The sequence below is a fragment of the Ursus arctos genome, chromosome Y (genome assembly GCF_023065955.2).
Source record: "Ursus arctos isolate Adak ecotype North America chromosome Y, UrsArc2.0, whole genome shotgun sequence".
NCBI classification, from domain to species: Eukaryota; Metazoa; Chordata; class Mammalia; order Carnivora; family Ursidae; genus Ursus; species Ursus arctos.
This window is the reverse complement of record NC_079874.1, coordinates 24,109,418-24,123,925: the sequence shown is the minus strand read 5'-3', so window position 1 is coordinate 24,123,925 and position 14,508 is coordinate 24,109,418. Positions and strand designations below refer to the sequence as shown.

At 34.4% G+C, this 14,508-nt stretch overlaps 1 protein-coding gene across 9 annotated transcripts in view; it reads right to left on the bottom strand.

Annotated features, from left to right (window-relative positions):
• Nucleotides 1-14,508, bottom strand: part of LOC113248376 (lysine-specific demethylase 6A-like) — a 147,690-nt gene that overhangs the window by 73,110 nt on the left and 60,072 nt on the right. For all 9 annotated transcript variants that reach the window (XM_048213435.2, XM_026489776.4, XM_026489777.4 and 6 more), the window contains exons 7-8: nucleotides 4,757-4,811; nucleotides 1,974-2,008 (exon numbers count right to left, since the gene is read on the bottom strand). In XM_048213435.2, coding sequence (XP_048069392.1) covers nucleotides 1,974-2,008; nucleotides 4,757-4,811 — 90 coding nt within the window. The remainder of the gene's footprint in view (nucleotides 1-1,973; nucleotides 2,009-4,756; nucleotides 4,812-14,508) is intronic.

Genomic DNA, 14,508 nt, shown 5'->3' with positions numbered 1-14,508 from the left:
CATATGGTTAGCTCTTTTGATGCAGAAAAAAATTTAAAAATTCAACACCTTCTGACAAAATTTAAAACTGTTTCACAAAATTAAGTGCCTTTCCGTGATAAAAAACACTGAAAGAATCAGGATTAGAGGGGAACTACCTCAAACTGATGAGGGGCATTTATGAAAGGCCAAAGTGCTTTTGCCAGCTTTATTCCTAACTGCCACCAATTCGGAAGCAACTATGATATCCTTCGTGGGGTGAATGTGTGGTCCATCCAGACAATAAAATATTATTCAGAGCTAAACAGAAGTGAGCTTTCCAGACATGAAGAAATAAAGGAAACTTAAATGCACATTAAGTGAAAGAAGCCAATCTGAAAAGGCTACATATAGTATGCTTCCAAATCTGACATTCTGGAAAAGCCAAGAACTGTGAACTACTCTAGTTATATCATTAACAGGATTAAAAAAAAAAAAAAGTATGCCAACCATAAGTGGTCTAATAATAATGTTTAAAAGGTATTTTTTTTAAAGATTTTATTTATTTATTGGACAGAGAGAGACACAGTGAGAGAGGGAACACCAGAAAGGGGAGTGGGAGAAGGAGAAGCAGGCTTCCCACTGAGCAGGGAGCCTGAGACAGGGCTCGAACCCAGGACTCTGGGATCATGACCTGAGCCAAAGATAGACTTTTAACAAGTGAGCCACCCAGGCGCCCCAAAAAGGTATTTCAGCATTACAGAAAAACACAGGAAACTATTCTAAGACACTGCCTTATTATAAACATCCACAAACAAAATTAACAAGTCAGTACACGACAGATGTTGGCAAGGATGTGGAGAAAGGGAAACCCTCCTACACTGTTGGTGGGAAAGCAAGCTGGTGTAGCTACTGTGGAACAGTATGGAAGCTCCTCAGAACCTTGAAAACAGAGCTACCCTATGACCCAGCAACTGCACTACTAGGTAGTTACCCCAAAGAAACAAATGTAGTAAAAGAAGGGGCACATGCACCTCAATGTTTATAACAGCAATGTCCACAAGAGCCAAACTATGGAAAGAACCCAGATGTCCTTCAACACATGAATGATAAAGATGTGGCACATACATATACAATGGAATATTACCCACTCCTAAAAAAAAAAAAGAAATCTTGTCATTTGTAACGTGTCAGATGGAACTAGAAGGTATTATTCTAAGCGAAATTAAGTCAATCAGGGAAAAACAATTATCATTATGATTTCACTCATACATGGAATTTAAGAAACAAAACAGAGGAGCATAGGAGAAGGGAGGGAAAAACAAGATGAAATCAGAGGAGACCAAACCATGAGACACTCTTAATCACAGAAAACAGAGTGTTGTTGGAGGGGTCTGAGGGTATGGAGGAAATAGGTGATGGGCACTAAGGAGAGCATGTGATGTAATGAGCACTGGGTGTTATGTAAGACTGATGAATCACTGATCTCTACCTCTGACACTAATAATACTCTATGTGTAAATTAACTGAATTTAAATAAAAAATAAAGAAACATTCACAAACATCTTGAAAAGTAAATTAGACATTAATATCAGGATGGTAGAAAATTTTTTAAGTATAGTCATTTCACAGCACGCAAATGATTTAAGTTTAGAAGCAAATCATATTAAAGGACAGTTCCTAGTATTCAGCAAGCAGAGTGGGGAATTTATTAAATTACAGTGAGTTGAAGGTAGTTACAAACACTATACACATATTGAATACAAACCTCAAATACCTTCATATCTCTTGTATAATTTTTCACTGAGCAAAATTGCAAATACATGTAATGAGTATAAATACATACATGACTATATTAAATGTAAGCAGGAGGGTATACTCAGAAAACAATTAAACTGCTTATCATTTATTTCAATTAAAACATGAAATTGCCTTATAAAATTCATTTCACTTAAAGCATGGAGAGGATTCTGTTTTAAGATTTTGTTCTTGTTTAGTTAAGTTAAAACACTTACCTGGGTTTCATACAAGTGGGCAATATGAAATTGAACTGCAAAGGATCATGGAAAAGAATTACAATACTGTTGATTTAACATAATAAAAATAAAAAATGTGAGACATAAGGAAATGCTAAAACTAAAGATTATAAATCTGATTTAGGAGTGTGTCTTTTGTGTTTACTTAAATAACATGCAAATAAATCTGCTAAAGACCAAAGGCAAATTAAGAAAACATTATAGTAAATCCTATAACAAGTATTTCCTTATAAGTAAAAGATCAGTGTAACACAAGTAACACATAGGAAAAATGAGTTCTTTTCAGGTTTTCAGTATTTGGTAGCTTTTATTTAAAGAAGAAAAAAAAGTCAAACCACCTAAAAAGCAAGATTATAAAGTAAATACATCTGAAAAATCAAATACAGTAGAACATTTTTGCTTCCCTTTTTTTGGAGCTCTTCCTGTTGCCCAATTCCCAATCACTGGAGCATTAATGATTCAGTGAAGACCGTAATGGTCAATAAAATAAAATCACAAAAATTACAACTAAAATTTAGCTTTTTGAATATTATGGTTTTCATTTGTTAATTAAAGAATGTATTTTCTTCTTGCTTTGTTAGTTATACTCTATGTAGAAGAGCCTTTCAAAATTATATGCAGCATATTTATGTATGTGAAATTTTTTTTTGGAAAGTCTCACAGAAGTGATGAAATCTGCTGGAGGAAAAAATACCAGGATGTTTCTTTCTCTTCTTTTCTTTTCCTCCTCACCCACACTTTCTTTTTCATTCAATACCACAAAGATAAAATCCTTTCAAGGAAGCATGAAAAAATTACAAATTCTTAAGGTTAGCTTTTATAGATCAGCATCCTAGGATCAAGCCCTGCATGGAGCTCCACGGTTAAAGTGAAAAGAAGACCTCTCCATCTGCTCCCCCACCCCTTGCTCTCTTTCTCACCGTTTAAAATAAATGAATAAATCTTAAAAAAAGAAAAGAAAAGAAGATCCTGCTTCAGTTAGCCTGTGTTATGAAGGCCCGGAAAACTCTCAGTCAATAAGTTCGCAACTTTTCCAGTAACTTCTCTATATCCAAATTGGAGAACACTGCATTAGATATCCATAAACTCCTTTCCATAAAAGAGAAAATTGCAGCAAAATTTTGTAATTAACTCTAAAATCAAACAACTTTTTGGTACAAAAAGGGGTTACACATCACACGCTAATCACCGTCCATAAAGAATAAAAATGTCTTCCCTAGAGAGGACAAAAATACTATCAAAAGATAACAAAACAAAGAGAAACCAACTAACAGCAACAACGAAGAGTCTATTTTATAGGTTATTTTATTCTGCAAATAAAGAGGTAATTTATTTTATAGGCTTATTTTACAGGCTGAGAAATTTTATAGGTGAAGGTACTTAAACTTTATCTCAAGGCTAAAATCTTTATTTTACATGAAAGATCTTCTTTCTTGTTGCCCTTTCCCAAGATAGCTCTCCTTTGCAATGTCAAGTCCTGTTACTACTAATCTCATCTCACTTCATTATTGGTAGGAAACTGGATTACAGGTAAAAAGAAAAAAAAAAAAAAGGTAAAAAGACATGGAAAATCGCTATCTCAATTTCCCAAACTTCATACCCAGTGGTAATAAGTGGTAAAGGAAGCAAAGATCAGCTACCTTGAACCCCAATACCATCTGAACTTCCTCTAAATTTTAGTCTCAGCTTCCATATCTCTGGCTCTCAACTGTATAAGATACAGTGTTATCTTTTATAAGGTATTTCATTTTTAAATGTTCTTTCAAAGAGTAACATAAAAATACAACTACAAAAATGCTCAACCTAGCAGTTTTCAATTATACATACTGAAATTTGGACAATAGTGCCAAAAATGGTCTTGAAATTTAAACTTTGATTTTTGGAATTACTAGAATAACTAATTCTAAAAGAAAATCATATATGAGATTTTTCTATCACCTAATTATTTTCAAAAATACTAATTGTACCTATCCATTTACTATTTCTAAAGCAGCATATATACACTTATTTAAGGAAATGATATATTTGTGATTTACTAACAAAATAAATTTTCCATTCAGTTCTTTTTAACCTTACTTTGAATACTTATCATCTTTCCAATTCTACAAGCACAAGTAAGAATTTCAAAAAATAGGGGCGCCTGGGTGGCACAGCGGTTAAGCGTCTGCCTTCGGCTCAGGGCATGATCCTGGCGTTATAGGATCGAGCCCCACATCAGGCTCTTCTGCTATGAGCCTGCTTCTTCCTCTCCCACTCCCCCTGCTTGTGTACCCTCTCTCGCTGGCTGTCTCTATCTCTGTCGAATAAATAAATAAAATCTTTAAAAAAAAAAAAAAATACTTAAAAAAAAAAAAATAAAAAAAAAAAGAATTTCAAAAAATAGCATGATCTACGGAACACTCAATATTAACAGAAGGAAGAGAAATCATTTTTCCATTCAAGTAGACAGTGCAACAACCACTAGTAGTGATACCTAGCATAAAGCAAGTAATCATTACTAGTGACAGTGCTCTATAAGAAACTAGACATTTCTACTGTTAAAGAAGTAATCGTATTGATTATCTTCAACAACCACCACCTACCCAAATCAACTATCTTAAACTCTGACTCAGGCTTCTGCTCTCCCATTCTTATTCTCAATACCTCAAAGACAGAAACAAAAATACAGGAGATTTGAAAAGGTATTTAGGTCATGATTTAAAATGTACTGTGGATAATCTAGTCCCCCAAAATAAAGAACTATTATACTTAGAAATACTTACTTTCAACACTGGACAAAGTACAGGGATTAGAGTCAATCAAAGCTAACTGAAAATGCTGTGAGAGAAAAGTGAAAATATTAACACATTAAACTCAGAGTTACATAAAATCAACTTTTACATTTTAGGCTTTGTAAAATCTAACATATAATAATGAAAAGATGATACACACCTAAAACATAATAGTGAACCAAATAAAATTACTGTCATTCAAAATCTGTTATGGAAAGAAAAGTGCTATTAAGTTATTTATTCCCATCAGAGAGCTAAAAATGAAGAATGTGGGGGTAAAAATCTTTATTTATCCTGTGTTTACTTTTATTAGATGGGAAAAAAATCTATTTCAGTATTCAAGTAAAAAATTAAGGGGGCGCCTGTGTGGCTCAGTTGTTAAGCGTCTGCCTTCAGCTCAGGTCATGATCCCAGGGTCCTGGAATCGAGTATCGCTTTGGGCTCCCTGCTTGGCAGGAAGCCTGCTTCTCCCTCTCCCACTCCCCTGCTTCTGTTCCCGCTCTCTCTCTCTGCCAAATAAATAAATAAAGTCTTAAAAAAATTAAGTTACAGAAATATTTAATGAATCAGCCTTTCAAATTCATTATATAAAAGTGGAAAAGTCCAGTGGGGTATCTTTAAGAACATAAATTATTTTTAAAAAAATTATTTCAAAATGAAACTTAAAATTTAGAAACCAGAAAATTCTATGAGAATTATCATTAAGAATAACATATGTATGCTTTCACTGATTCTTCCATATCACTGTATTTCAAGACAGTTTATAAAGATGTAACCCTACGTATGTATCAAACAGCCCACGTTCGGGGCATCTGGATTGGCTCAGTCGGTTAAGCATCTGCCCCAGGCTCAGTTAATGATCCCAGGGTCCTAGGATTGAGCCCCACATCAGGTTCCTTGTTCAGCAGGGATTCTGCTTCTCCCTCTCTCTCCACCCCTGCCTGCTGCTTGTGTGCTCTCTCTCTCAAATAAAAAGGTAAAATCTTAAAACAAACAAACAAACCCATGTTCAATTTCATTTTGTGGACTGATTATGCTGTTTTAAAAACTATATAAATTGTGTATAAAATATGGAGAATCATTCATTAATTATTAAAATACTAACAGTATAGCTCTACTTCTCATTAAATCAAGTAAGTTTAACACACAATGTAAAACACTTGTAACTATAGACATATATTTAGTATTACTGAATAAACGAATATTAGATATAAAAAACTATTACTAATAACTTAATTATTTAATAAATAATAATATGTAACTTACATGATAATATATAATATTTGCTAATTGGTTAATATATAACATAATGTAATAATACATAATTTATATTATAGGATATCGAGTAATATTTAATATACTAATTATAGAAAAGTCATTCACTTATCTATCTGTGGATATTAAAAGCACAGGTAATATTAAAACATGAAAAAACTAATCCTTACTAAAAACACTAAGTAGGTTTGACATCTGTTACTTGTCACGATAAACATCACTTACATAAATTGCTCAATAGAAAACAATAAGCACCTGAATTTTTTTAAAGTTACATGAAAATGAAGCCTGTTTTAACTATTCCAGAAAGTACTCCCACAAAAGTACATTCAATTTCAAAGTCCCCATTAATTTTTTAATGTTAAAATAATCAATTATAATACCATTAAATAACAAAAGGACAAGTTATAAAAAGACATAGTGATATTTCAAGTTTGAAATACCAAGCTGTACATGTATTTCAAACAATATCTTCTGCAAGTTTTAAAAAACTACTCCTACATGCAAAATTAACGTGGAATTCATCGGACTACATAACTATGCTTCTTCAAAAAGCCTTAAATAATGAGAAAGAAAGTTTCTATCTGATACCAACGAACAGTTGCAAATAGCATCCAAGGTAGAAACACTTAAGGGTGGTAACACAAGCTTGTTAGGCTTGTACATGGTATGTAGGCCAACCTTTCTACAAACAGTGCTTGGAAAACTAGCCATCTACACGGGAAAGAATTAAGCTGAACCCATCTTACACCATACACAAAAATTAACACGAAATCGATTAGAGATGTTAATATAACAACAAACTATAGAACTGCCATAAGAAAGAAGACATGAAGGAAAATTTTTATAAACCTTAATTTTGGCAATAATTTCCCAGCTATGACACCAACGGCACACAAAACAATAAAAAAACAAATTGAGCTTCATGAAAATTAGAATCTTCTGTGCATGAAAAAAAAAGACTAAACAGAATGAGAAGAAAACCCACAGACAGGGAGAAACTATTTGCAAATCACAGATCTGACAAGGCACCAATATCCAGAGTATATTAAAAAAAAACTCCTATATCTGAACAGGAAAACAAAGAACCCCATTTAAAAAGAAGCAAAGGATTTGAGTAAGTATTTCTCCAAGACAAGCAAATGGTCAATGAGCACTAGAAAACACTTAAAATTGGTCATTACAGAAATGCAAAATAAAATCCCAATGTCTTACTACCAATTCATTTTTTAAAAAGGAAGACGGACAATCTTTTTTAATGAAAGGGAAAAAATGAAGTGCTGACAACAACGTGAAGATTCTGAAATCTTTGTAATGTTGGTGAGAATGTACAACATGCAGGCACTGTATAAAAATAATTTTATTTTTTTCTTAAAGATTTTTATTTATTTGAGAGAGAGAGAGAGAGATTGAGAGAATAAGTGGGAGGAGGGGTAGAGGGAGAAGCAGACACCCCCGGAACAGGGAGCCCAATGTGGGAGTCAATCCCAGGACCCCGGGATCATGACCTGAGATGAAGGCAGATGGTCAACCAACTAAGCCACCCAAGAACCCTGTAAAAAGTTTTAGCAACAATATTAGTAAGTCAATTATACCATATATTCATCAATTACTCTCCTAGGTATATTTCCAAAAGAACTGGAAAAAGGGACTCAAATACATACCTGTAAACCAATATTCACAGCAGCATTGTTTACAACCACCAAAGTGGAAAACCAAAATGTCCATCAATATGTGAATAAATAAAAAGACTGTTATATATACACAATGTGTATTACTCAACCAAAAAAAGAAATGGAACTTTGGTGTAAGAACATGGATAAACCCTGAAAATATTATGATTAGTGAAATAAGCCAGACACAAGAGGACAAATATTGTGTGATTCTATTTATGTTGAAAGAGACACAAAATAGTACAGGGGTACCAGGGTCTGGGAGACAAAGGAATGAGAAACTATAGTTTAATAGGTGCAGAATGTTTGTAGTATGCTGGAAAACATGGGTGGTGACAGAGAACATTATTAATATACTTAGTGTCTCTGAATTGTACACCTAAATGATGCACACATGTAAATGTCTAAAATAATCAGCATTATGCATGATATACTACAATAAAAATAATACTATAATAATTCAAGATAATACCTGAAAAAAATTAGGCTACCCTACATATAATGCATTTCATACATTTAAAGGCTTAAAATGTATGCTGGGGGCCCCTGGGTGGCACAGTAGGTTAAGCAACTGACTCTTCGTTTCAGTTCGGATTATGAGTTCAGAGTTGTGAGGTCAAGCTCCATGTTAGGCTCTGATCTCAGCAACAATCCTGAAGTTTCTCTCTCCCTCTTCCTCTGCCCTTCTCTGTGTGTGCTCTCTCTAAAATTAATAAATCTTTAAAAAATAATTACACATATACTTCCTGAAATGGGACAAATTATTAACATGAATATGGCTCTTAAACAGTAAATACTTTCATCATCAATGCACCAATATTAAGGACTATTAAAAACCAATAATGTACAAAACCATGCAGACACTGAGGATACGATGTTCCAATAAATAAACCCGTTTTTAACAATATTCAATTCTGATCATGATATGTTGCGTACTATGGACATGCAAGATGTTAACGCTGAAGAAACTCTGATAAGCTCTATGAACTCTTTGTACTATTTCTTACATGTAAATTTGCTATAATCTGAAAATACAAAGTTAATAATAAAACCAAAACTGAAAAGTGAATTTACTCAAGAAATATCCAACATTTGAACACTGTGAATATTTGTGAATACTGCTTTTATTTTCTCATTGTGAAAAGCCAAATATGTTTCCTTACTGTGATAAAAGAGCAACACAAAGCTATTTTAAAATATGTGTACTATTAAAAGCAAAACATATTTAATAAATGCTTTCTTTTGCACAAGAATGGCATAACAGTAATACTTCATGCTTATTTATTACATACTTCACACTTACTTATTACAATGTAATGTGCGAAAAAAGATCTTTCCTAAATGAGTCATCAAATTGACCCTAAAAGAATTTATGATAGTATTTCAGTACTATTACTACTGTAACCCCCCCAAAAGAGTTGTGTATCATTTAAATCTCCCTACATTTAATCTCAATATTCAGATCCAACAATGAAACCCATCTTGCAGAAGCAGAAATTTTTAAAGCAGCAGAAAAATTACTCCTTTAATGTTCCAAACCCAAGACAATATGAAATATTAAACATTTTCAAACAGTGAAAACCTAGAAAACCTTTAACAAAATGCAAAGGTAACAAAGGCAAAACAACAACAAAAACCCAAGCACAGGAAACCTTCAGCAAAATTAAAGGGCAATACACCAAATGAGAAAAAAAATCTACAAAATCACTTATAAGAGGTTAATATCCAAAATACATAAAGAACTCATTAAAAAGAGTTGCAAAAAAAAAGAAACAATCTGATTAAAAATACGTAGAGTATCTGAAGTGACATTTTTCCAAGGAAGACTAAACATGGCCTACCAGTGCATGAAAAGATACTCAACATTACTCAACACCAGGGAACTGAAAATCCAAACCATAATGAGATATTACCTCACACCTGTCAGAACAGATAGTATCAAGAAAACAAAAAATAACAAGTGTTGGCAAGGATCTGGAGAAAATGCACTGTTGTGGTACTGTAAACTGGTTCAGCTTTTGTAGAAAACAGTATAGAAATTCCTCAAAAAATTAAAAATTCCACTACAATACGATTCAGCAATCCTACTTCAGGGTAGGACCTAGAGGGTATTATGTTTTGTGAAGTAAGACAAATATCATATGATCTCAGGTATATGGAGAATATAAAAATTTCAAAAAACTTGAATTTAAAAAATAAAAAGCAATCAGAAAAAGACATTTTCATCAATAAATAGTGTTGGGAAAACTGGACAGCAACATGCAAAAGAATGAAACTGGACCACTTAGACCATACACAAAACTAAATTCAGAATGGATTAAAGACCTAAATGTGAGATATGAAACCATTAAAATCCTAGAAGAGAGCACATGGAGTAACCTCCTAGACACTGGCCATAGCAACATTTTTCCAGAGATGTCTCTTGAGGTAAGGGAAATAAAAGCAAAATAAACTATTGGGACTTCAACAAAATCAAAAGCTTCTGGGGGCGCCTGGGTTGGTTAAGCATCTCACTCTCGATTTCGGGTCCAGTCATGATCTCAGCGTCATGATACCAAGTCCTGCATCGGGTACCAGGCTGGGCATGGAGCCTGCTTGAGATATTCTCCCCCTTTCTCTTTGCCCCTCCCCCAGTCTCCCTCTCTTAAAAAAACAAAAAACAAACAAAAAAAAACCTTTCTAAATAGCAAAGGAAACAATCAGGAAAGCTAAAAGGCAACACAACATACTATAGGCGTTGGCCAGCATACAGGCAAAAAGGAATCCTCTTGCAAAGTTAGTGGGAATGCAAACTGGTGCAGCCACTCTGGAATACAGTATGCAGAGCCCTCAAAGAGTAAAAAAGAGCTCATCCTATGATCCAGCAATCTACTGGGTTAGAATACTAACTGAAAGGGATACATGCGTCCATATGTTTACTGAAGCATTTTTTTTTACAATAGCCAAGTTATGGAAATAGCCTAATGTCTACTGATAGACAAATGGAAAAAGAGGATATGGTATACTGATACAACAGACTATTATTCAGCCATTTAAAAGAATGGAACCTTGCCATTTGCAATGACACAGATTGACCTTGAGAGTACAATGTTAAGTGAAGTTAGTCAGAGAAAGACAAATACCATATGATCTCATTCATATATGGAAATTAAGAAACAAAACAAACAAGAAAAGGGAAAAAAAAACAAAACAAAACAGAGCAAACCGAAAAACAGACTCTTAACTCTGGAAAACAAACTGATGGTTACCAGAGGGGAGGGAGTAGGAGGATGGTTGAAAAGGTGATGAGGATTAAGGAACACACTTGTGATGAGCACTGAGTGTTGTATGAAGTGTTGAATCACTGTACAACTGAAACTAATACATAAAACTCTGTATGTTAACTATATTGAGATTAAATGTTTAATTTTAAAAAATTAATAATAATAAATTAAAAATTAAAAACAAAAAAGCTCACAGATACAGAAAACAAACTGGTGACTGCTGGTGGCAAAGGGTGGGGGATGAGCTAAGTGAGTGTCGGTGGTCAAAAGGTACAAACTTCCAGTCTGTAAAGTCTTTTTTTTTTTTTTTAAAGATTTTATTTATTTATTTATTTGTTTGTTTGTTTGTTTGACAGAGATAGAGACAGCCAGCGAGAGAAGGAACACAAGCAGGGGGAGTGGGAGAGGAAGAAGCAGGCTCCTAGTGGAGGAGCCTGATGTGGGGCTTGATACCAGAACTCCGGGATCTCGCCCTGAGCCGAAGGCAGACGCTTAACCACTGAGCCACCCAGGCACCCCTCCAGTCTATAAAGTCTTAAATAAGGAAATTAGTCTTGGGATGTAATATACAGCACAGCAACTGTAGTGAATAATTTTGTACTGTATATTTGAACGTTGCTCAAGAAAGTAGAACTTAAAAAGTTCTCACAACAAGAAATTGTTTTAGCTAAGTCATGATAGCTATTAACCACACTTACTCCTGTGATCCTTTAGCAATATATACAAATATCAAATCACACTGTACATTTGAATTGTATACATACACTATAAATATAATGCTGTATGTCAACTGTGTCTCAATTTTTTGAACTAATAACTAAAATGCTGAAGTGAGGTAATCGTGAAAAACTGGTTGGTTTTAGAGGATATTTTACATAATAAGTAGTCACTGAAAATGAAAGAAAGGGATGCCTGGCTGGCTGGCTTGGTTGGTAGAGCATGTACCTTCTGATCTTATGGTCAAGCGTTGGAGCCAAAATTGGGCATAGCTTACTTAAAAAAGAAAAAAACAAACTTCAAAAAGCGAAAGTCCACTTATTACCATTATACACAGCATATACTCCTTTTACGGCAATTCAAAACAGTAAAGGCACAACACATGACCAAAACTTGCAGTGGTGACAGAGCCTAGGATTTGCTCCATCACCAAAAGGACACATGGCCTATCATCCATTCTGTTTTGTTTCCTATGAGGAAAGACCAGTCCTCTGCTTTAAAATACACACAATCTTCCTGTTCATTAATCAAAGTAATATATTTCAATTTCATACCAGCCAATCAAAGAATGATAGCAAAGAACCATGGAACTTGTTTATCTTTCATTAAAAAAAAAAAAAACTGGTATAATTGGGGTGCCTCGGTGGCTCAGTCGGTTAAGCATCTGCCTTCGGCTGAGGTCATGATCTCAGGGTCCTGAGATCAAGTCCCATGTCTGGCTCCCTGCTCAGTGGGGAGCCTGCTTCTCCCTCTGCCACTTCCCATTCTTGTGCTCTCTCTCTAGTAAATAAAAATAAAATCTTAAAAGAACTGGTACAATTAAGGCATCTGATTCAAAAACTTCAAAATGTGAACTAAATATATTAAAAGTCTAACTTCTAAAATACATACAGTAGTAGTACATCTATTTGCCTGCCACAATTCTGATTCTAACAGTGCCATCTGCTTGCTAAATTCACTGATAATATATGAAAAGATACATTTGCTTTGCTTTTTCTTTAACCTGTTACATTTGTTTTTAATATGTTATATTGGTCTTCCTGCTTTGGAAAGCAAACAAAAATCCTGAAACTGTATCCTTTAAAAAGATGTACAAGAAAATAAAAGACTTTACAGGATAACTAAATATTTGTGGAAGACTAACAAGAGTCATACAAAAACTCAGACATAAAAAAGAAAGATAATACCACCAAAAAAAAGGTCAACTCTATGCCACTATAAAGGCAATGTGACAGAAATTACATATATCCTGCCTTCTAAATTATTAATTATTCCAAGATAAAAATGAATTATCTCTATCAAATGTTCACAGTGCAGTCCTATCCATATTTTCTAGCCATAAAGTAAACCCCATTCATTGTACTATATCTCCGCTTAACAGCGGAGAGTTCCTGGCGTACCAGGTAGCTCAGTCAGTTAAGCATCCAACTCCTGGTTTTGGCTCAAATCGTGATCTCAGGAGCCCCACATAGGGCTCTGATGTCAGCATGCTGTCACAGCTTTAATATTCTCTGCCTCTGCCCCTCTCCCCATGTGCCTGCACATACACACACACTCTTTCAAAGTAAATGAATCTTAAATGGAAAAAAAGCATAACGTTTCTTACTTTCCTTTACCAAAGGAACTGAACTATACATATACTTTCTCTACTTCCTCATTCCCTTCTTGTCTGGCTATCGAATACCAGTTAGTAAATGTTTTTTAGAAGTTAAAAATAAAACAATTATTTTGGGGAAAAAATATTAAGCTAATAGAGGGGCGCCTGGGTGGCACAGCGGTTAAGCGTCTGCCTTCGGCTCAGGGCGTGATCCCGGCGTTCTGGGATCGAGCCCCACATCAGGCTCTTCCACTATGAGTCTGCTTCTTCCTCTCCCACTCCCCCTGCTTGTGTTCCCTCTCTCGCTGGCTGTCTGTATCTCTGTTGAATAAATAAATAAAATCTTTAAAAAAAAAAAAAAAGAAAGAAACAGATAATCACTATTTCATTAATAATGTGCATGCAAGCTTCTAGTAAAATAGCACTTCACGTTGTTAAGCCTAAAAAAACCAAACATTGAAAAAAAAATTAAAAAAAAACAACCACCAAACATTGCCAAGACATTATTCAAAGTCTGTATCAATGATATTTATTTCAAAATCCGAAACAAGTTGTCTGAAGTACCACACTCCAATTATACCATAACCTGCGGTACTGTGTGAACCAAGGTAATGCAACCTCGAACAACTCTGCCAGGATGAACAACTCTGCCAGGATGAGCACTCTGTGACCTAAAAGCCTTCTTGACCATCACAGCCACCAAACCACATTCTTTTCTTTGCTTAACCATACCCTTAGGTATACCTTCTAGTCATAATATCCTTGATCTGCCCTAGAGATAGGACTATGACACACAATTACTCTGAAACTAATTCTATGACACACACTTACTCTCCCTCAGCATTTTTCCCAACTTCTAGGGCTATAAAAGTAGATTTTAGGAGACGTGGAGTTGCAGAGATCTACTCATCTTGAGGGTGCCCAAAATACACTTCTGTCCCTAAATCCCCTTAATAAACCATTTTTCATCAAGTTAGACCTTGTTGGGCTTTTCCCTGGTGTTAGTTCCTTTGGCCTTTAAAGATAATTTTGCATATACCTTCCTTTCACATAACAAGTATTCAGGAAATAACTAATAGAAAACCAACAAATAAAGCTAGCAACACTTTTTTCTTCATTGCAATCTGATGAATACATGAACATTGCTTAAATGTCACCTTTTGTAGTACATGTGAAATTTACATGATAGTGACATGAAATTATTTTCAGTCTTTTGAC